At 41.0% G+C, this 24,849-nt stretch overlaps 1 protein-coding gene across 11 annotated transcripts in view; it reads left to right on the top strand.

Moving 5' to 3' along the window:
* Positions 1-24,849, top strand: part of agrn (agrin) — a 323,933-nt gene that overhangs the window by 204,000 nt on the left and 95,084 nt on the right. For all 11 annotated transcript variants that reach the window (XM_017709231.2, XM_037541557.1, XM_037541562.1 and 8 more), the window contains 3 exons: positions 275-499; positions 6,843-7,067; positions 10,839-11,045. In XM_017709231.2, the coding sequence (XP_017564720.1) occupies positions 275-499; positions 6,843-7,067; positions 10,839-11,045 (657 nt within the window). The remainder of the gene's footprint in view (positions 1-274; positions 500-6,842; positions 7,068-10,838; positions 11,046-24,849) is intronic.

Here is a 24,849-nt window from a genome sequence, read left to right as displayed (position 1 = left end):
TTCCCTTTCGTTTCTGAAATAAAAGGGCGTCCTGTGACTTCTGACTGTATAATATATAATTGACTTCTTATTTCCTGTTCTAGCCAAAATACATTACTTATATAAAGATAGGGAACAACAGAATGATTCATTATTATTCATTATACTATGAGGTACTTGCATCGTGATTTAGTTCGGACTCGGAAAACTTACTCAGAGACTGTGATTTTGAATGAAGCTGTATTTAACTGTACTTCTTCTCTTTGTGTGTGTGTGTGTGTGTGTGTGTCCTTAGCCCTGAAAGACCCATGCAGTGATGTGACCTGTAGCTACGGCAGCACCTGCATCCAGTCGTCTGACGGCTTGTCTGCTAAGTGCATGTGTCCTCTGAGCTGCGAGCGGGTGCCCAAGCAGGTTGTCTGCGGCAGCGACGGCCTGGACTACCCCAGCGAGTGTGAGCTCAACATGAAGGCCTGCTCCACCCAGAAGAACATCCGTGTCCAGCACACCGGCTCCTGTGGTCAGTCTCTCACTTTGCACAAAGACTCTTTATAGAATTTTAATAACCTATTCTAGTCGATTTATAACACAGTAAAATCCTTTATTTTAGTGCAAATTGTGGATTGAGATGTTTTGGGGTTTTTTGGACTACTTTTTTCCAAATGTCCAGTTTATATTGTGTTTAATATTGGCTTATAATTAAGTTTGGTGATCTGCCTGATGATTGGGCTAATGAATACTTAATTCTAATAATTCTGCAGCAAAATCACTTCATTTTTGACGTGTACACAGTGGTTTACACCAGCTTGTGACTACATGTGGAATAACCATGCATAGGGTTGTGAATACGTTATGATTTTGTATTGCTCTGGTTCAAATTCCCCTTAAGATCAGATTGGGACATGCTTAGTAGTAGCTATTAAGTTTACTAGCTTAGAAGACCTAAAGCAATGGTAAAGCCATCATGTATGTATTTCTAAAAATGCTTCTTGAATTTCCATCCTCATCCTCACTCAGACAGCTTCCATCACTTTCACCATCTGACTGCTTGGCTACATGAGCACAAGCCCTTTGTTGTAAGAACTGTTGGCACTGATAAAGAAGGAAACGTTGGATCAACTAAAAATGGTTCCTCTGTTGATCACATCTTAAGGTTTTAAATTAGCTCAGTGAAGATAATCACTTTTGGGGTTCTTTTCTGCCAATCAACTTCACTGAGATTACATAAAAGCTGTAGATGTTTTAGATGTGATAAATTGAAGATGCTTTTCAAGTTTGCACTTGAACTGTGTGTGTTTAATTTGGCCTGAAATTCCGTACCAAATGAATGTTGAATGAATGCATTTTTTTATGTATGGATTTGCTGACATTTTGTAGATTGCTCTACTGGGATCCAAGTTTTTAGTAATGTTTCACATGCCCTGGAAGTTCAAAGGTAGGATTGTTAAGAGTGGAGTGTAGGAGTGCTTTTAAAAATACATGGAGAATTTCAAATAAATCATTCTGTGCCGAGCGACAGCTCCCTCCTACCTCACCTCGCTAGCTGTCTGAATTTTAGATTCCCTCTTCTTTGATTAAACTCAGGCTGTTTCATGTTAGGTTAAAGTTTTTGAGTCATGAGGACGGAATGTCTTCTGTTCATGAAAGAGCTCTCTGCCACACTGGACCATCTAATGACGTCTCCCCTCCTCGCTGTCAGACAACTTGTCTGAACGCGCTCATTTCCTGCCACTCTCGGACACGGTAGAGGATTCGAATGTGATGTGTCGTGCTGAGGTGGATTCTGAGATTCAGGATGTCTTCATCTAGCGTAATTCAATCGAGCGCACTGCTGGGTAGGTGAGCTGAAGCAAAACCGGTCCCTGTGGGTCAGGACCTGTACTGCATGGACTGGACGCTTACTGCAAAGCCCAGAATTAGTGGACGTATTTGGGTTTTGAGGATACAATCTGTACAACTTTAAAAATAAAGAACTATACATTCCTTGGTTTGGAGATGAGATGATTCTAAGATGAACTTTTAATCAAAATTTGTGTAGAATTTATGTGTATAACTTTAAAACATCCATTGAAAATAGAGATGGTATTAGTGTTGTAAGCCAGCAGAAAGTCTGGTGCTTTTTGCTGTATTATGTGGGCAAGAACCGCCTACATTGTTTGGAAGAGGCTGTTTGACTGACATGCCAAACGACCAATCACAGCCCACTGCTTTGGCACGCCATGTAGTGGGAAGGCGATTGTGAAAATCCCACAGATATTTCTTGCTTTAAAATGCTCATTTTTTGTCAGTGTCCAGTGTAGGCAGCTGTTGCTTACTAGAATTTAGCAGGAAAACCAGAACTTAAAACACCTTACATGGAGAGTGTTTGTAGACAGATGTATAGATAGCCGATCAGAATGCAACCGGAAAACTGCAAAATCATGATATTTGTGGTTACAAAAGATGTCGTACATTAGCTCTTTCTCAGCGTACATGGAAACAGAGCGTCTGAGGCTGAGACTAAGAGGGTACGATACCCCTTTTTCTTTTCCTACAGCGATAACGATACGGATACTGAGATTGAAACCTTGTATTGGCTGATACTGACACTGATCTGATATTGCTTCTTTACAAGACACTAAGTTGTTCTCAATTGAAGCACTTAAATAATCATATTCATACTATTCAAACCTTTTTTGGCACCTTTTATTTGTAAAAGTGTAGTCGATTAACCTCATTTGCTAGTTATTGGTTTGGTTCTTTTTTACCACTGTCTTTACCCAAGTTCCATTTGAGCTGGAAGTGATTTCATCTTTCACAGCAAAAATTTAGTAGCTTGATAGACATCACACATTATTCTGTATTTGTCATCATACCCATGTTAGGAACTTAGGTCCTCGAGAAACAGCACTGATGATGATGATTCTAAATGATTCTAAAACTGTTTCAGAGTTCTAGATCTTCTAAATTAAGAGTTTGATGCAGATTACTGTATATGTACTATAAGTACATATATGCTATTGAACTTCAACACTGTTACAGAACTTTAGCTATTCAATCAGTAGTAACTTAACTGTCACAGTGGACAAAGCTCGTTGGTCTGTGTGGGGTATTTTGATGAGGTTGCCAGTTTTTTGATGTCAGTTAAGTGTGCAGCTGTGTTAACCCATATGAATAAATTTTTATGTATTAAATTTTTACAACCTTCTAATCTCAGGATTCATTCAGAAAAGATTTGTTATACACCACAGGACATGATAGAGGGGAAATCAAGTTTCACACAGGGAAAACCAGCTTAGACCAGGAATTCCTAACATGGGCATGACATCGACTACAGACTGATGACTTTATTTTAGAGGTCTGTTACCCATAGATCCTCCTGTAGCACACTGCAGTCTGTTGGATACATTGTCCTGTATGTCATATGGACATTATAGGTTAGCACAGAGCTCTTTTTAAGTTAGCACTGTGTCAGCATCAATGATCTTTGTGAACAGCACTACAATCATGACCAGGATATTAAGACATGAATAAGCGAGTGATATCAACTGTGACCTGAGTGCATCCACGCACATTTTTCTTAACAAATTAACAGATAATGCCCGTTGGTGTTTTGTCTTCCTCCTCAGTCGGTCACTGTTGATGTGAAATTGAGGTGCCGCACCTCAGGGATTAGATATATGCTGCGATGCCAAAGAGTCCTGTTCGTGCGAGTGAAGATTCCTGAGTGAAGTGTAGGTATTGAGTGGACTTAATCGGATCAGCAGTGTGCACCATGAATGCAGACGACGGCTTGGCTTGCGGCGCTGAATCCTGCCTTGTCACACCTCTGTGGTTATTTGATTCACTAGAAGTAATAACAGACTTGCTTGTGAAAGATATTAAAAATCTAGCTCAGTGAGCTAACATGCTGTTTATAAAGCATGGATGTGCTTGTGCCCATACACAAGAAAAAGGCAGGCAGGTGATGTGTGTGATTTTTCTTTGCGTTTGGAAAATGGATCGAAACTATATGATCTTGTGTAGCTTTTTTGAAAGTTTCCAATCCTGAGGAGGGTGACTTTGAGCCGTTCTCCAGCAGGCAAGGTTCAGGCAGCTCCTTAAATGATGGCCTCCCAGGAGGCAGAGCCCGATGAATGGCCCGGCCCCTGCGGGACCACAGTAATAGATGTCTTAGAGTGCTTTCCTTCTCTTGCCCCTCAGGAGGGACGCTGTACTGGAAGCTAAGTGCACCAGAAGCCCTAAATCTAACTCAGCTTTTCCGTCATGGACGTTACTGGCTCCGAGACATATAGTACCAGTCAAACGTTTGGACGCATCTGATGGAATAGGCTTTTCGTCTTAAAGGCATTTTGATCTAAAGGCTTATGCTTGAATTGACCAGTGATACAATATAGTAATTCAGTTTTTAGTAGTAATAATACAGTGACTCAAATGCAAATAGGGAAGTTGGTACTTATGTATGATATGTTATTTTGCTGCTCATTAAATTATCCGTAGATCTCCCATGTGCGCTTTCCAGTGTAGTACCACAGTTATTACTTTAGTGGAATAACATTCTATAGTAGCAACTTGCACTGTATAAGCATCTGAGCTTGAACCTCGACTGTTACACAAGAAATTATGTTAACAGCTTAAAAAATAGTGCTAACAGTTATTTATCGTGTTCACGCATAATCCGTGCATTATGTTTGACAGCCTTAATGTATATTTACATATATTTTCAACCCGTCTGGAAAAGCCACCCTACTGGCTCTTTATGAAGCTGCTTGAGAGAAGGCCAAGTGTGTGTAAACCTGCCTTGAAGCAAAGTGTGACTACTCTGAAGAATCTAAAATATGAAATGTAAGACCTTTCTCCATTCCAGACATATGAGCTTTTCACAACAGTGACGATGTCGTCAGTATTATTCTAAAATGTGGAAAATTATGCAAATATGTAAAATCACTCTATGAGCTATAAGTAGGTATCACTATATGACAGTGGCTGCACAAGAGTCATTCCATCACTGAAAGACAGATCAGCCACAGAAGGTATGCAGTTTATTAGCACATGAAGGTGATTTCAGTTTCACACAACCAAGAAAAAAGCATGGACAAAAGGCAAAGTCTAGACGTGCAACTTAGCCACGCACGGTGGGACTCAGGCCATTGTTGTTTCAGTGGACAAATTAGGCCGACTCTGTATACACACTAAACCGGATAAACAGTATCTATAGCTACTGCTCATCCAGTGTCTTGGCCTGGCCAAGCCTGCTTCTTCACTCTGGAGCCTGACTAATAGAGCAGGCTCATCCCACAGCTGGAGCGTCCTGCCTTTGGCTAATTACAGCAGCCCCATTGTGGCGGCCTGAGCCTGGACACTGGGCCGCTGGCTTGTCCAGCTGCTGTTAATGGGAGGTAATGGTTTTTGCAGTAATAATGGCTGGCTCTCGTAGCTATGTGTGACTGATTGTGGGTATGCCTTTGTTCCTCGTCTGTGTTTTCCTCCTGTGTGGGCCATTTCATCATGCTAATGTACACAATCCCTGACCTGACACCCGCTCTGCATGGTCTCGGTCTCTCTCTCTCTCTCTCTCTCTCTCTCTCTCTCTCTCTCTCTTTCTATCTCTCTCTCTCTCTGTAGTCGCTTTTACGTGCGCGCTTGTCATTCTTCATCTTTAATCTTTGGGCCTTGGAATTAGCATGTGTGTGTCTATCTCTGCCTACTTCTTTATTTCTCTCTTTTCCTTTGTCTGATTCCTTCCATTTTCTCTCTCTCTCTTTCTGTGTGTGCCCATTCTTTCTTCTTTTCTCTCGTCTCTTTGTTCCTTTTTAGTTCTTTTTAATCTTTATTCCTCCCATTTGGCACCCATTTTCTCTATATGTCTGTCTGTTTCTCCCAGTCTCTCTCTCCCTCTCTCTCTCTTTTTCTCTCCCCTGATGTGAATGACTTGCTCACAGCTTGGCATTGTTGTAATCTGTGACTGTGCCTGAGAAGTGCTTTGTCTCTTCTCTGTGTTGAAAAAGCGCGGAGGCTGGCGAGACTGTCACGCTCATTTCAATAGCCAACATGGCATTTCCATTACGATTATATGTGGCACTGCCAGGGCCTGGCCGAGCGTGCCCCATGGCCACCTGGATGCATTAGCTCTCCCTCAGCCATCAGTCCACTCTCGTCAGTTGTCAGCATTTCAGCTTCTCAACGGCTTTTCAACGGCTATAAGGCTACATAGTTAACAGCTCTGTCATTTGTGACTGACGTAGCAGGGCTTTATCTTTAGTGAACTCATGCCACCCCGGATGCAGTCAGGGACATTATTGCAGGAGGAGTGTGCTGGTTGAAGTGAGGTAGACCATTCAGTGCTAGTGAAGCTCAGCATGGCATTTGTGTTGGTATTTCCAGCATTTATAGTAAGAAAGAAACAGTTGACTGGTTGGCGTGACTGGGAAGAAAATGCCACCCTAATGGGAACAGAGCCTAGATTAGCACTCCTTTAAGAAGCTTCATGAATATGGGGTATGCTGAAAAAATCTGATTCTAGGGATAAACAGTGTTCTGGTATGAGAAATGATGGTGCACAAGAAAACATCACAAAACTCAAAAGAGCAGAATGTAGTGCTGTTGCAGTCCGTTTACAGGGATGTCATCAGCATCAAGGGTGTGGTCAAGGGTGTGGTAAACAGAAAATGCTATCTGTATGGAGAAATTTCCATTCTCACAATTCTGAAAATTCCTATAACTACAAACTTTTCCTATTAGTTTCATAGTGCTTACTGAGAAAGTGTTATTATGGTAGTAAGTCTTAAAATGAATGGAATAAAGAGTAAGCATTCCTCATCTCCTCCTTTATCCCTTCTTCTCCCCTACATATCTGTCTCTCTCTCTCTCTCTCTCTCTCTCAGATCCATGCCGTGACTTCCAGAGCAGTCTTAACGCTATATGTGTGGTGAACGCACAGAGCCGTAAGATGGAGACATCAGCTCCGCCTGACTCCTGCCAGCCAGGGGCTGAGCTTCTCTGTGCCAGTGATGGCAAGAGCTACAGCAGCGAGTGCCAGATGCAGAGCACGGCCCTTTCGAAAGAGCGCCACCTCAAGAAGGTCCACTCGGGACCCTGCAAGAAGCAAGGTATACTGTCACTTCGAAATTTAAAAACATCACTCAGAAATTTAGTCATCACTCCAAAATTTAAAATCATCACTCAGATGTTTAGAATAATCACTCCAAACTTTTAAAATCATTACTCAGAGGTTTAAAATGAACATTTACAAGTTATAAATCAACACTCAGAAGGTTAAAATCAGTATTCAGACATTTGAAATCACCGCTCAGAAGTTTAAAAACATCACCTAGAAGTTTAAAATCAACACTTAGTTGTTAAAAATTAACACTAAGAAGTTTTAAAACACCATTTAGAAGTTTAAAAAGTTCACTTGGTTGCAGATTAATTACATTATCACATAATCACTGAAATCACTGTGAAAGCTGCATAGCAAGAATGAAGTTACAGAATAAAGAATAAAGCTCTGGAATGTAATTGTCATCCAGACCCTTCTTGTTGTTCTCAAAGTGCTTTATATATAGAATATAGAACATCGGAACGCTTCTTTCAGTGTCCTGTTTATACTATTTAAATCATTGTATAAACTATTACATAACACGCATTATGTAAAATTATAGAAATTAATATGCCGAGTGATTCCAAATTTTGAATCAGTATTGTAGGTCAGTGTAATCAGCGTTCCTCCTGCCCAGATAGCATCAGCTTCCACCCGCATGTGGCTCCCAAACTCCGATCAAGCAGCCCGCGGCAGCATTTGATTTATTTTGTCATGGCTGCAGCGAGAAGGCTTTGGACAAATTAAGTCGGGTTAGCGGCGCTGTCATGCCTGCGCGATACCAATCTCCACAAATCCAGTTTGCCTGTCGGGTGCTGGCAGGTGTATTGTGGCAGGACTGGATCTTCGGCAGTGATGAAAAGATCCTCCCTGCCTGGCTCTGATGCCCCGCGTTCATGCACACGCACAACAAGCGTGCCTCACTCGCCTTACAGTAGATTATTATTTGTGTGCAGAGTTGGTTCGAGTGTACAGTGATGGGGTGTTATGTCTGGGCTTCTGTGTCTGTCTCTGTGGGTTTGTTTTCATACATTTTCAGGACAAAAATAGCCAGGACTGACAGAAAGTGCTTTTTACAAAAGTTGTGTTTTTTTTTAAACTAGAAGGTCAAAACAATCTTTCTTGTTACTGAGGCTAAGGCTAAGGTTAGGGTTGGGTTTAGGGTTATACACCACACCACACTAAATCACGTCACTAAAGTGATATCAAAAATTGAAAAATCAAAGACGCATGTTCTACAGCATGTTCTAGGGGATGTGAGAACATCTTTTTCTGACTTGTTATTGTGGCCCCGCATCACTACCCCTTTGCATAAAATTGAGCTGAGCTCCAGATTGTGGCCATCAGATCACCTGCATTGTGCAGCCGGTGGTTGCTATGCTGCTCGCTGCTCATCATTGCTGTCTCTCATTGAAACCGGATGGCTTCCAGCTGCCTCGGCACTTTTGTAAAGTTTGATGAACCCTGGTCAAATGTTTAGCCGTGATTTTTGTAAGTGAAAATAAGAAAAACACATTTCTCTACATAAACATAGCTGAATATGTGAACCAAAAAAAAAAAAAATATATATATATATATATATATCACAGTTTCTTTTAAGTGAAATATATAACAAGCGCTGAAAATTTGCAACAGCAACAGCCCATCAATATTACAAATCTATAAATTCAGACCTCAGAAATATCTAAGGCTGAATCTCAAATGCCTCACTGCTCCCTATATAGTGCACTGTGAGTAATGAAATTTTGCCTTTAACACCAAAATATTGCACATAAAGTATGAATTGTTCACCACATATGCCTGAATCCAAAGTGGTTATTTGTTAGAGACATTGTGCTGTGTTTAGATGCAGTAGCCATTATTTTAAGACATACACACTGCACTTTGTAGACGGAAGGGAGCCATTCGAGATTTTGTCTGAAACACTTTGTGGCAATGTTGCATCACCTGACCCGAATACTGTGCACTGATTCTCTGAACAGATTTATCGAGTTCTGTTCGAGAACAGCACTGGCGTCTCTCCATTTCTGCTGTAAACAGTAAACTTGTAATGGCTTGATGATGATAATAACGGCTTTTTTGACAAAACAAAATGCCCTATGTGTTAAGAGTTACTCACGACCATCAGCTCATTTTTTAAAATAATGGCTTTTGTGTAAATTATTTTTTATTTAAACATACGTGTAGGACTTATGATCTCATCTCTTGACAAGGTATGAAAGCAAGTGTCTGTATGTGATATGTATCAAATTTTCTGACTGATTTGAAACACTGCCTGATTTCGAATCATTTACTGGCTGGTTTGAATCATGGTTTGAGTATGTTGCCTAACTGATTTGAATCACATTAGCTGACTGGTTTGAATCATGTTAACTAACTGGTTTGAATCACAGCTGACTGGTTTGAATATATTGGCTGACTGGTTTGAATCATATTTATGGACTGGTTTGAATATGATGACTCACTGGTTTGAATCACATTAGCTGACTGATTTGAATCATATTGACTAAGTCGTCTGAATATATAGACTCACTGGTTTGAATCACATTAGCTGTCTGCTTTGAATGTTGACTCACTGATTTGAATCACATTAGCTGACTGGTTTTAATCATGTTAACTAACTGGTTTGAATCACATCAGCTGGCTGGTTTGAATATGTTGACTGACTGGTTTGAATCATGTAACCTGATTGGTTTGAATCATGTTAACTGGTTTGAACCATGTTGACTTACTGGTTTGAATCACATTAGCTGACTGGTTTGACTCATATTTACTGACTGGTTTGAATATGATGACTCATTGGTTTGAATCACATTAGCTGGCTGGTTTGAATCACGCTGACTGGCCAGTTTGGATGATGTTAACCAGTTTGTTCTCCCAAGAAAACTAATCTCATGAGGTTCTAGAGAACTCAGTCCAAACCACAACAAGCTTGAGCTCAGAGAGATACAGTCTGTTCTCATCAGTATGTAGAGTCTGTCACATCTTTAAAAAGACAGGTTGGGTAATGCAATCAAACGTAAATCAAGCACTGACTTGTACAATAACATAATAAGTCCCCTGATTTTCTCCATCCGATGAAAGGCCTCTGTAATTATAAAGCAGTACAGCTCGACTGTGACAGCTTAACACAACTCTGAATAGAAAAAGATTCAAATCAATCTGAATGGAATTAGATAATTGATTAAATAATCAGGCACGGTAATTAATTCAAAACCCCTGAGTGAGTCAATATCAGCTGTCTGATTGTGCGAGAGAGAGCGCAAGAGGGAAGGTGCGAAAGACAGGGACAGGGAAAGAGAAAGAAAGAAAGAGAGATACAGAGTGAAGGAGAGTAAGAAAGAGGGATAGCAAGAGAGAAGGAAGAGAGGGGCATAGGACAAGAAAGAGAGGGAGAAGAGAGTGAGGAAAAAAGAAGGAGAGAGAGCAAAGGACTGTGAGAGGCAGAGTGAGAGTAAGGGAGGAGAGAGAGAGAAAGCAAGAATGATGGAGAGGAAGAGAGAAGGAGAAAGGGACAGGAGATAAGAATGAGAGAGAGAATAGGGAAAAGAAAAGGAAGAATGAGAAATGGGGAAGAGAGAAAGGACAGCAAGAGGAGAGAGATGGACAATGGAAGTGAAGGAGAGAGAGAGTGCAGGGAACGGGAGATAAGGGAGGGGCATTAAGATGGAAAGAACAAGAGTAAGAGAGAGTCTATCACTCAGTATTGATTGCCAGAGAACCTGTTAGCATTATTCCTAGTTTTGTTGATGTGGGGTGTCTGTGTGTTTGCCTTCTCCAGAGGAGTGCCAGGAAGAGTGCAAGTTCAGCTCGGTGTGTTTGTTGGAGCATGGAAAGCCACGCTGCTCCTGCGAGCCGATCCAATGCGATGGTACCTACAAGCCCCTGTGCGGCAAGGACGGCCACACGTACCCCAACGATTGCGAGAGGAAGAACGCAGAGTGCACGACACAAATGCACATCCCTGTCAAACAGCAAGGGCCATGCGGTGAGTAGAGAAGTACAGTGGCGGAACATAACATGTGGTTTAAATGACTGTATGGTAGTATGTGTCTTGTGTATGTATGTTTATATATGTGTGTCTTGTCCTGACCGGTGAGTATAAATGCTTAGTTTTTGTGTTATCTCTGTTTGTCTGTGGTTTTTAATGTGTCCTTGTGCAGGTTAAAGGTGGTCATTTACCTTCATCACCATTGAGCCCATTGTTCTTACATTAGCTTCTATCAGACATGAAACACTGACACCATGTCTCCTTCATGTCGATCATACTGCCAGTGCCAGTCGTCCACTCCTTCCCCACCCTCGTCGTCTCATTCCTCTCTGATGTCCTTGTTGGCTGTCTTTAAAGTGTCTTCTTTCTGTTGCAGTGCGTCTCTCTGTCTGTCTTTGTCCGTGTGACGTCTGCTTCCCGGCTGCCGCAGAACACAAACATGGGGAGAGGTGAACCTTTCAACCTCTCTCCGGCCTGTAGGTCTCCATCAGGTGGCCCTCAAAGGGCCGGTTGGGTTGACATAACTGTTCCCTAGCATTCTCCAGTTGTCCTCCACCATCTGTTTGTCCTGCTGTCTTTCTGTTCTGTGGAATAGCCCTCAATTTTTCCCTGTAGCTCTTCTCTGGAGGGAAAGTGTCACAGAGGTTGGGAAACTTCTTTTTTTTGTGTGTGATGTGTTTGCCTGGATAGTTCCCCCCTACTGTTTTGACTCTGTAACCCCTAAAACTGTGGTCCTCTATCCTGCACGGCAAAGAGCATGCAGTCCTTTTCAGGGATGGGCATGGCCATTCAAATATACAGATATCCTAGGGATTTTTACTTAAGCAGCGCTCTGTAACATTTGGGGATTTGGATTCTTTAATTTACTGTTAACTTAAATTGTAAAGGCCTAAACAATAAATGACTGTTAAACTTTCTTTTATCATGTTTCTTAACAAGACACAATATATCCTCATTGCCTTATGTACAATATATTTAATAATATGTACAGTACTGCAAAAAAGACACCTAAAATTAGGTGTAAAACACTGTATATTTGGGCAGCAAGTGCTTATTTGAACAGAAAAACAAAAATTGGAATGAATATAAAAAATATGAACACTTATACTTATATGAATAAGTAGTGATTTTATATATGTCAACATGTTTGTTTAATTATTTTCAAACCTCTTCTTGAGGAAGCCTTAGTTTGGCTGATTAATACTTTATTATGTTGATGGAATTTAATAAGTACATGCAGTGTTTGGATGTGTCCAAGAGAAGTCTAGATCCAAACTTTGTTTTTCCAACTAGGTCAGAAGATGTAAACTGCTTTTTTTGTAATTGTGACAGACGGAACCAGATGCTCACAGATAAGGCTTGAGTTAAGAGCTCCAAGGCCAAAAGGATGATCCAAAATCACAGAAAACAGAGATCCAAAACTGAGCAAAGAGTCAAAGGTTCTAAACATAATACAGGTCATACACGAAAATGAGATAACAGACTTGAGTGAAACACTCGGTACGCATAACAAGGTGATGATACTTCGCAAAGTGTGGTTGCACTCATATTGATTATATACACAGAGAAAAGTGTGAATGATTTAGAATTCAGGAGAAGCAGAGCGTTGATAGGTGGATCGAGTTGAGTCCTGAGTCACATGATGAAGCAAGGGGTTTCATCTGGGCCAGAGGGAGGCGTGACATTTTTTGAAAACAAAACATTTTTTTTACGCTTTAATATATTAATGTTCATTTTCATTTATTCTGTTGTTACACAGTATTTCTACAAGGAGAAACACACTAACTGCCGAGGTACTTGGTTTTAAGTAATGCACTTAAGTGTCTAAGACTTTTGTAATACTGTGTATTCGAATGGCAAATATAATTTAAAAATGCCCATCCCTAGTCCCTTTAGCCCCCTGCCATTGTGACTCACCTGTTATCCCACAGAACACCCTCAAAACCGCTACACTAAATGAGCTTAGACTTTCTCTCCTCTGCTAACCACAACAACCCCCACAGCTGCAGGAGCTGTGGTGACAGTTACTTATGAAAAAAGCTACATTTTCTGTTTTTCTATCTTTCTTTCTCTCTCTTTCTCTCTCTCTTTCCTCGTATCCACAGTATCTCCCACTAAGACTCATTAGCATTGTTTTCCCGTCTTCTTGGAAAAATGCATAAATTATCATGTAAAATGGCAGAGCGCTTATGTATTTTGCTTTAATTCATTATTTCTGACAAAGTAAATGGTTTGGTCTTCTCTCACATAGTTTCGCCAGCAGCAAGTTACAGTACGCTTTTTTCTTTTTTTATCCCCCCCCCAAAAAAAGAAAATATTTATTTAAATTTCATATTTTACAAACAGCTCCAGAAACACCTCTTCGATTTAATTAAACATCAAAAGCTGAGCGGTGGGGCTGAGGCGGGCTGTGCTGTATTAGCACACGGGGAGATATCGGGCGCTCATGGGAGGGACGGCTGCGCTCTGGACACCTGCAAACAGTTTGATGTTTAATTACACAGCGCTTCGTCCTTTGTCTTTCTCTCCCCTCCCTCCCTCAGCTCCCCTCCGGCCCCTCCGAGCATGCGGCACTGAGTGAGTGAGGCTGTATACGTCCAGCTTTCAGAAGTTCCAGTCTTTTAACAGCCTCTCAGATCCACAGCCGTGACAAAGCCTATTTCTCCTGCTAAGCTAAACGGACCCCTCGTCACACACTGATCAATAGCAGAGGCTGTGTGCATGTGTGTGTGTGTGTGTGTGTGTGTGTGTGTGTGTGTGTGTGTGTGTGTGTGTGTGTGTGTGTGTGTGTGTGTGTGCTACAGGGACTGTGCGGAGTTTAAAAGCATGTCGGTGTTGATCTAAGTTCATGACACGGTACACACACTTCCTGTTGTCCTCAGAGAGCACCAGAAAACTGAAAGAGAGAAAGAGTAAGAGAGTTCGTGAGAGAGAGAGTGAGGGAGTGCGTGAGAGAGTAAGAGAGGGCATGAGAGGGAGAGAGGGGGGGGTACGTGACAGAGAGAGGGAGAGTGAGAGATGGAAAAGAAAGAAAGAAAGAAATATGGAAGAGGCTAATAGGCAGATGGAGGCAGAGAGAGAAATGGATAAATTGAGACTGAAAAGAGAGAAAGAGCAGAAAGAAAGATTTAGGAAAGAAAGAAAGAGAGACAGAGGAGGAGAGAGAAGTGAAAGAAAGAAAGAAAGAAAGAAAGAAAGAAAGAAAAACAGACAGATAAGGAATCGAGAAACAGAAGAGAGAAATACAAAAATATTTGTATATAAAAAAATACAGTGTATCAAGAGAGAAAGAAAGGAGGAGAGAGGTGATTGATAAGCAAAAGAAAGATACAGAAAGGAAAGGAAAAAGAGCAGAGTAGAAAGGCAAAAGAGAAAAGAAAGAGTAGAGTGGAGATATAAATAGACACAAGAAGGAAAGAGACAAAGAAAGAGAAAGGAAAGAAATAAGGAGATGCAGAGAGAAACAGACTGTGGAAGAGAGAAAAACAAGAGAATAGAGATTATGAGAAGAGGGGGAGAGAGGTACAAAGGCAGAAAAATAAAAAGAAAGAGAGAAAGAACACACGGTGAGAGAGGAAGAGAGAGAAAACAGAGCTATGATTCAGGAGACCCTGCTGATCCCAACCAAACAAATGTGACTCTCTGAAAGAGGAGCGATCCATATGAGGTCAGAGAGTAGACGTGGTCAGTGCTGTAAGGGTGTGTATCTGAGCGTATGTCCATTATTCAGTCTACAGCAGCTAACGGACACTGAAGCACAGCAGCTATCAGGAGCCTGTCCAGTCTGCTGCTCAGATGCTGGAAACACCTTGAAGGCAGCCATATAGGGGCCTAACAGTGCGTAATGTCAAGAGGATTTGGGAAGTGATGGGGGCATGAAAGAGAGAAGGAAAAGGAGATAATGTGCTGTCAGAACTGTCAATGGACCTGTACATAGTCTTACTGTGTTCCACTGTAATATGAGGTCAGGTCAAGCCTCAGTATCCATCAAAGAAAGAGAGAAGGAAAAGGACAGAGAGAGAACAGGCTGATCCTTTGTGCTCCGGATGCTTTCAAACTTCGAGTCAGAGTGAAAATACCCCAGTACAAGATACATCTAGCCCTCTGTGTCTCTCAGTCTCACTCATACACACTTAAAGGGCCCATAACTTACAGTTTCTTGTAGTTTATTTTTTGCGGCTTATGAATTTTGTGTGGGTTTTTGTACTGAAAACTGTCATAATTCTTTTTATATGACCTCTCTTTATTTAGAGTCAAGCTGGCTGTTTTTGTTCCTATGCCTTCAAGAATCATATATTTAAATGAGCTCTGTTCCGATTGGCTGCCCTGTATTGTGCCTCATTCAAAAAGCAGTCAAGTCTGAAACCGTCCTTTTAACTTAAGTGCGACTGGGCAGGGCTACACAACCGTAGGCAGAATAAGCGGAGTATACACACACACACACACACACAGATATTTTTTATATATATATATATATATATATATATATATATATATATATATATATATATATATATATATATATATATATATATATATATATATGTTAAAATATGTAAATAACTTGTGATTGGCTGCCCTGTATTGTACCTCTTTCCAAAAGTAGCCTACGCTGAACCAGTCCTTATATCTTCATTGTTAATGGATAAGGGCTAAAATGGTGAAGGTTAAATTGATGGATATGAATGAGTCTGTGTTAATGACATCACAAAAACAGTTCATTCAAAGCAGGCTGTTTTTTGCTGGTTAATTTCAAAGCATCATTCTTTGTTAACACATAGATAATTGAGGACTAAACAGCGATCGGTACATTGTGAAACATTTCTGACACATCAGAAAAGGCTCTTTGTTTTTTCTTGGTATGGGCCCTTTAAAGGTATGAGCTAGAGATTTTCACCTTGATCTCTGTCTGCCACATCTGCGTCATTTCTCTGTGCAGAAAACCTGCTATAAACCATATTTATTGTAGAAGCCAGTGAGCCGTTGCTCCAGGCAGCGGCTGTGGTGAAAGATGCGAGTGATGTAAGGCAATTATATTGAGCGGTTTAAATTTGTGAGATCATTTTGACAAAATAAAACCCTCAATGCTGCTGCTCCCTGGGTGTTAGTAAGTTAGTGCATATATTGTGGTGCGATTATATTACAAAGCACAAAATTGTTTCGAAGTCCGTAGTAAAAAGGCCATGGTAGTCTTAAACGTTTAGTAGTGGTCATTTAGTGCATTTTTCCCTAATGAGTAAGGAGTGTCAAATGAGCAAATCATTATTATCCATCTGTTACTAAGGATTAGGTTTCTGCACTTAAAAAGATGGTTCATAAGGGTTTGTAAGTAAAGAAAAAGGTATATATAGAACTATGAACATTCAAAGAACCCTTTGCCTGAATAAAGAGTTCTTTACTTAATGAAAGGATTCTTCAGATTGATGGAGGATGTGCTGTAGATAAAGGGTTTTTGAAAAAGGTTCTGTTTAGCACAAAAAAGGGTTCTTCTATTGTCATTATGTCAGGCTTGTTATAACAGGAGAACAAAAAGCCAAGAACAAGAATATTCCCTTCTCCTGAAAAGCTCCCATGTTAGGGATACAAGATTCTGACAGCAACCGTTTGTAACTATATTATATAATTATTTATGGTATTATAAAGTCATTAACAGTCACTAACAAACTATTAGATAATGATTAAGTTATTTATTATGTCCTACTTTTATAAATATTATTTACTTTTTTAATTGTTATTATTATATAAACTTCTACAGACACTCTAGTAGTTTTAGAACTATGGCCTTTTAGCATTAAAGACTCCATCATCTCACTGACATCCACGTCCTCCTGCAGTATTCATGCTGCCAATGTAAGTCTAGGCTTTTCTGACACATCGAATAAGGCTCTGCACAGCGGTGAACACAAACGCCTGTCCAAAACATTTCCACCTACAGGATGAGCTCGTAACAGTCTGAGAGAGAGGCACTGCTGCTCCCTGTTTCAGTGGACTGGAGCTCAGTGGGCGAGCGAGGATAATTATGCAATAAGAAAGCAGCCAGGCCTTATCTCTCTCGTCACATGTGGCATCAGCCATGCGACACTGATACTGTACATACTGTTGACCCAAATAAAGTCAGTGTAGTGTAAGGGTGGATTTCTCAGGCCTTAAGACCCCACGTATCTGCCACCACCTCACTGCCTCTCCGCTCTCTCTCTCTCCCAGTGCAGTGACTCATAAAGACTAACGATGTGAGATGTCGTGCTCTAGCTGGATGAACAGAGCAGCTGAAGACTCCTGCACTGTAGGTGACAAGACACTCTGATTAATACTGAGCATTTGCATGTTTATTTGATTAGCATCTCCGGCTGAAAAATGACACCACTGTGAACACATATTATTTTTTACTCTGAAAAACAAGGCAAAACAATAAGAAGTTAAGCGGCCATTGAGCGGCACCAGGCCTGGAGTGCTCTGGGTAATGAATCCAATTAGAGGTACAGATCGGAGAGCCAGGGTAACGCGATTATATTTAGCTCGACCCTCAGCAGCTGGCTGGGAGAGAGGGGAATCTGGGTCACCGTGGTAACTGAGGAAGCTTTCACCAGCCTGTGTGTGTATGTATGTGTGTGTGTATTTGTGTTTCTGTCAGGGGTGTGAATCTCTGCTCTCGCAATTGTTTGAGTTGAATTTTTAGAAATCTCAGATTCACAACAATTTGATTGGATTATTTTGGCAGGATTCAGATTTATGCTTACTAAAATGTGCTGAGCGTGTGAATATGTCTGTTCTTGAGGAAGACAGACAGTAACACTACAGGCCCACTTATTATGTCGGGTTTGTTTTATCTAACATAAGCAGTCATAGTTCATTTTTACATGACCACTTCTCTTTACCCCTTAGAATTTAACAGGCTGCTTTTGTTACTGTGCCTTGAAGACTTGCATATTTAAATGAGCTCTGTTCTGATTGGCTGCCCTGTACTGTGTCTGATTCAAAAAGCAGTCAAGTCTGAATTTCTTCTTATAACTTGAGTGTGAATACACGGAACTAAACTACTGTAGGCTGAATAGGTGGTGTGTGTGTGTGTGTGTGTGTGTGTGTGTGTGTGTGTGTGTGTGTGTGTGTGTGTGTGTGTGTGTGTGTTTCAGCCCGAAACGGAAACAGCTAGAACAGTTTTATTATAAGGCATAAAGAGCAGTAGGGAAATAGTGAAAAAAATAATAATTGCAATAAAATGTAAGATACTGACCTTTTAACTTGTTTTACCTATTTTTTTGTTTGAAATTAGCCTGATCATTTTATTTCATCCAAGGTAATGAGCACACACTTTAAGTATTGTTACAGTACATCATAATTAGTTCTAATAATATATAAAATTGGTGCAGTTGAGTTTCCACTTTCAGATCAGCACACTGTTATGCATTTTTACAGCCCTAGTTTCTGTGTTAATATGCTTATGTACAGCACAACTGTCCAGTACAGTCCACTGCCTCCTCTCCCTCTCCCTCTACCTGTCTTCTTTTTCTCTCCTCTCTTCAAAGCACTGTGTGTGCTACTTAATGCTGGTCTGGAGGAAATCTGTCAGCTCAACCACATCTTTTTCCTGCATTAATGTGCGTCCTCCATGAAATTGTGACTTGTGTTGTCACCCCAGCTTATTTTCACTCCTCTTTATTCTTCCCTTCGCTCCTCGGCCCGGTTCATGGGACTTCGACTCGCTCATTGCCTGTAGGTTAGGGGAGGGCAACTGAATTAGTTGCTTGTTTAAATTCATATAGTGTGGAGGGAAAAGTTTGTATGCCCTTGCAGCCATTGCTTGGTGATAAGTGCTCCGTCAAAAAGCAAACAGTGCCTCGGGGGGGATTTCTGCCTGCGTCGCGCTAATATTTCCCTCTCTCTCTTCTGCTCGTGCCTACACGCTAATAAATGTTTTCCCCTGAGCCTTAGGGAGGAAGAGAGGAAGAGAAAGAGAGAGAAAGGGAAAAAGAGAGAGGAGGGGAGGGTGTGTATGCGGTAGCACCTCAGAGATACAGCAACAGAAGTCACAGTGTGTTCTTGTAGAATTCACTGTAGAAGTGTGTTATTTTGCATTAAGCATAAGCGTGTGATGCATAATTAAGGGTTCACAGTTTTGTTGGTTATATTGATAGTGATGCTTAAGGTCTATGAGTAGAAAGTTATGATGTCTGCTGTCCATTAGTCCTACACTGGCAGTTAGGTCAGGGGTAAATAACCTTGCAAAGAGCGCAGACCGAACTGCAGTCCACAGCAGTTTGGATGCACTGGAGCGTGAGGGTGGAGATGTTGAGCCTGTTTTGCTGTTGTTAAGAAATGTTTTTTCTCCAAATGGCTTTGTTTGCTAGCTTCTCTCCAAACACCACGCACAGTGTCTTTGCCGCATTAGTATTCCCGGTAGCAGTGAATCTGTGTTTTGTGCAGCTGTCATCATATTTCCGATTGAGTGATGCTTTTTTGTTTTGGTGTAATTTTCATTCCTGTCTTTGGTGTTTCTTCATTTTTAAGTTATTTAGTTACACTAGCCATCAACTAAAAGCAGCCAGTAGCAACCTGCAAACACACACAAGGCCATGCAACGATGTGATGTAGGCCGGTATGTTTAGAATAATGTGAAATGTGCGCATTTCAATGGGAATAATGCTTAAACCTTATAATAATATCAATTACAATATAATAATTAGCAATAACAGCAATAGATTTTAGCTGTTTGGCTTCCCTGTGATCACTGCTGCATTGTCGTGGTCTGGTAACATGAAATGTTCGTCTCCCCAGTACCGTTCCACCACCCAGTGGTTGAGAACCCCTGTTTTAGGTTATGTATCACCCGTAGGGTTGCCATGTGTCTGGTTTGGAGGTCTTTTGTCCAGTGTTAGGTTGGTACTCTGTACCAGACATTAAAATATCCAGCATAACCATGCTCAAATGCATTCCATCAAATGGAACAGATCAAGTGCCGTTCTGTTCCTGTCATTATGCCTCCTTGTCTCTTACATGGAGACGCACACAGAGATTTTCAGTTGTGGTGCTGATGCTTCATCAATAGTGCCATTGGTATTTTTTGTGTAGGCAAATTTAGGCTGCATTATGGTGTGCTTCAGGATAAACCCACATGCATCAGTTATGCATCAGACAGCCTAAATCAAATTATAATATAATAGTATGTTTTCTCATGGTTATAATTACAGTAAGTATAATAGTAGTGGGCTGAAAAATATATTTGTACAGCACTTAATTCCTTTGTATTTAACCTATAATGTTTATGCATTATTCATGCATTTTCTTTAAGTATGAAGGAAAAAATAAAAACAACATAAAATGTACAAATAAACCAGAAAATGATCTAACTGTTTTCAAACATGCAAAAAAGATGAGAAGATGTGATAAATTAATATTAAATAAGGGCTTTCTGGTTTTGGCACAGCTGAAATCTGGCAACCTTAAGTGCACAGTCAGTTATGTATGTGGCAAAGAGCAACGTTGACTGTCTATAAGATTTCCTACAATAGCCATAATATGTTTGCGGTGAATTGCATTAGCATTAGCAGTCGACTAACAGATTAGAAAAAGTAAGGTGAAACATCAGGAAGAATGTCTTTCCAAAAGACACTTCCAGTTAAACGTTTGGATTTGCATGGATACAAGGACCTTCTCAACGTCACTCAGGCCCCCGAAACTTTGCGTCCTGCTAGCAAAGAAAGGAAAGAAAGGTTTTGATTCACTGCTGCATCCAGGAGTGAAGCGTCTCCTCCTTCTTGTCCAGAATGGTCTTATCACAGTTCACATGTTGCCAGTAATCCTGATTTGAAAGACAGGGCTCAGGAGATGCGCATCCCCATACGCATAAGCTGCAGCTTTGTGGTTCCATGCTAACATGCTAAACTGTTTCCATTTCCTCCACATATGTTGAAGTGGATGGCATGGGGGGCTTATAGACCCCCCGTCACTACACAGACTGCCTGGCTGGAGCTCGACAGCACTGTAAACCTGGTTAATGCTGAAAACCCCATTAGCTTGTCAGACACAGTCTTTAAGTCTTGCCTAATGGAGGCAAGTGAGAGGCAGTGCGCCTCCTGGATGGGAGACAGGTATTGGGACGGGTTTTGACAGCCTGCAGCCGCTGCCCCTTCAGCTAGAGATGCTGAGGAAGAGGAGCAGCTGTGGGAGCTGTCAACGCCCATAATCCCCACAAGTCCCATCTTGACAGTGGAGTTTGGGGCTAATTAAAGCAATAGCTCTGTGAAACATCAAATTTACACAGTTCTCCCCTTACCCCGAAACTAGCACATCAGCCGAGACATGTTTGCTGTCTGAAGTTTGCTTCTTTAGGTTTGCACTGGAGCTAGAAGGCTAATGTAGCTAACAAGTAATGTAAGATTATGACCCCTAAATAGCCAGTCACCAGTGTTGAATTTAATGTGGTTCAAAGTAACACATTACAGTAATTTGATTACTTTTTACTATAGCAAAGTAACGGATTACAGTTCAGATTCTTGTAATCCCATTAGTTACTGTTACAAAGAATTATGTTACCTGAGTTTCTCATATGTCTCTGAGAGAATGTTATCACTACACGATACCTTTTGAAACATAAATTCTCTTTATGTACATGTAAAATTACATGTTTTTTTACATTTTTTAATCTTCTACAGAGAACACTTCTGCACATTTTAATGCAAAATTACTGTTTGTCTGCTGATTAGATACTAGAGGAAAATAAAATGTTATTTTATGTTAAGTTCAGCAAATAAACAGAAGTTGTGCAGTATGTCTGTACATTATTCACACCTGTCATTTTTCATAATGTGTTTTTCATGCTGCAGCTGACTACACAGCTCAGATTGTGAATATAAACAGCGAGAGTGACAAAGTGCCAAAAACCCCACAATTAATGTTTTGAAACCAAAGAGTAAAACTCCCCTTGCTAAAAAAGAGAGAGCCCAAATATCACCTAAACCAGTCAGACTTGTAGAACTGTAAACTTACATTTTATACGCAAAGATTTCATTTTAGGTTTTGGACTTTTATTCTTTATTCTACTGAGACATTTCTACGTTTTCAGTATTTATAATTTGAATCATGCTCAACTCTGTCTTATTCCAAGTAAAGACAGTTATAATGATAAATGTTTACAGTGACTTGATGCTTATTTCTAAATAAAGTACAGGACCGCTCTGTGTTTACCTTTGTAGCTACTTTCCCGTTGTTATGGACGTATGTTGGTTTTAGAGAGTGGCTCAGAAGAAGTTTAGTCACTTTTTCTAGTGAGTGATAAGTGTTTTGACTTTTATTAATGTAAATGAACAAATATACCTTGCACAGATGTAAACAGACATCTCGAAGCGTCAGTTTTGTCTGGACTACTTCTGTAGATGATAGTATGCTATACAGTGTCATTAAATAAGCTAATCTGAGATTACGTTGTTCCTATACCCCACCTGGGCATGCACACCTTGCTATCCCATTAAGAGTCCTTGGGCAGGACATTAACCTACCTCTGTAGCTTGGTTAAATTGCAAGTTGCTCTGGATATGGATATATGCATACATGTAATATAAATTATTGGCATAATCTTCTACTAGTTGCTAGCTAAATAAGCCTCTTAGCTCCAGTTCTATAACTAATGAACATTTTTTGGACATGTGACAAATGTGACATGTGCTAGATGTGACGTACAGGCAAAATTGTATCCATTTTCTTATTTGTCAAACTTCTACAGAGGGCGTGGAGAATATAGTAAGGTGGTGACAACAACAATGATACGCTAGGCCCCTCGACACGTGTTGGCAGGAAGGACGTGGGGTGTGTATGTGTGCACTGGGGCGTGTGTGAAGGCTGTGGCTGGTGTGACGGGAGCTATATTTGCGCTTGGCGAGTCACGTCTCCTCTCTAACACCCCAGCCCACCATGCCTGATCATAGCAATTAGCCGGTTCTCAGAGTCCCCGCCGCTCTCTCACACCTTCTCATTATCAGGCCTGCTTTTGTACTCACGCATACGCATTCGCACTGAAAAAACGCGTGGGCTCCCTGTTTATCTACATCTGCTACTTTTATTTCTTTCTTCCTCTTTTTCTTGTTTTCACAAGTCACTTTCTAGCACTTCCCCACGAACGGAGCCCAAAAACTTCAGATGTGGTTGCTGCGTGTGCCTAGTCTCCCAGCGGCTGTCCCGCAGAGGCATGCAGCTGTCAACCCTCTACAGCTGGAGTCCTTGAGCAGTGGCTGTGCAGTGCAGGCCTCAGGGACGACAGCCTGCGATTTCAAAGAGGCTTCCGCTGCCTCTGAAAAAAGGTCTCATTTTTTACTGAGAGAATATGCAAGCCATCTCAATTACCAAAGCTCGCCTCGGCTGCTGGAAGTTTCTACAAAGTCTGTAATCGTAGCTGCATGTAAGATTATTTTTCAGAGAAAGAACTTTTCCCCCTCTCTGTCTTTTTTCCTTCCCTCTCCGCTCTCGCTCTCACTTTTCCTCTCCTTTCCTTTCCTTTACTTAATAAATCTGCGAGAATTTCTCCCCTCCAGAGGGAGTGAGAAATCGAAAGGGGGGGAGGTGGCTGTTGGGGGGGGGGGGGGGGGGGGTGAAAAAAAGAGAGAAAGAGGGTTTCGGTTATTCTTTCATCTTTTTTGGGGAGGGAGTGGGGAGGGGACAAAGACAGACAAAGCGTTATCGGAGGCTGCAGTTGCGTTTTCGGAGCCGCGCCCTGGGAAATGGGTCATTCCAACCTTTCAGAAGGCCACAAGTGCTTACTGATGAGCGCGCTCCCACCGTACTTCATCCGCAGTCACAGAGAGGAGATCGGGGCAAAAGCCTGCTTTGAAGCCCTGAGAAATTAGGCCCGCTCTGCGGTTTACATATTTATGCAGCAATTGAAAGAAATTTTAATCCCTCCTCCCTCTAAACACGAATCAATAGCTGTGTTCCGCCACTTAAGCTAAGACATTCTCCTCTCTGAAAATACCAGCCTCTCTCCTGTCGATGTCGCCAAGCATTTCAGCACACTCATGTAACAGGCAGGAAGGTGACCTGCAGCCTTCCGTTCATACAAATAAAGGTGTTGGAGTTCTTTTTCTTAATAAGAATGTTCAGCGTTCTATAAGTTATTCGTTTTGAAAATGAGATTAAAGGGCCATCACATAATGTAAAAGTTCTATAGTGATCAGAGTTTAGTCCTATAAACAGACCTCTGTTTTTTAAGAACATGGCTGTTCAGGCCCAGTTAAGGCTTAGATGTATGAACAGATTTAGCAGTTAGCTATCCCTTAGAGGTCGTGAGTTACTAATGTTCATCCTACTTATATTACATCATATTTATCTGACTGCACAATTACATGGTTAAAAACATCATGAGTTATATTTAGATTCTATATCTAAATATAAATATTTTTTTTGTTTCAGTGTCATAAATAACCTTGGCCAACAGGTAAAAAATGAGCTGTATTCCAAAGCCTAGCCTGCAGCCGAGGTAGGACTGTCCAATCAAGACTTCTCCTTAGTAGCCTATTGGTAACACAAATGGAACAGTCCTAATGATGTGGTGACGTCACCACAAAGGTCCCACCTCTTGTGGCGCGAAACTTGTGAGGGAACTAGTGACAGAAAATGGAGCCTGTTGCAGTTTGTTTGTTGCTGTGGTAGCTAATATGCCTAGAAGCCTATGTAGTACGATAAACTAGATGCAAATACTTCTGATTCAAATACAATATCAGCAATCCATCCTTGAGAATTTGTTGATGTTGCCTTTAGCTCGTTTAAATCTGCTGCCAGAAGAGTATACATGGATTATACGCTGACCAGAGTGAAA

Source organism: Pygocentrus nattereri, chromosome 9 (genome assembly GCF_015220715.1).
Source record: "Pygocentrus nattereri isolate fPygNat1 chromosome 9, fPygNat1.pri, whole genome shotgun sequence".
Lineage (NCBI taxonomy): Eukaryota > Metazoa > Chordata > Actinopteri > Characiformes > Serrasalmidae > Pygocentrus > Pygocentrus nattereri.
The sequence above is the reverse complement of the archived record's forward strand: the minus strand, read 5'-3'. Positions and strand labels throughout refer to the sequence as shown.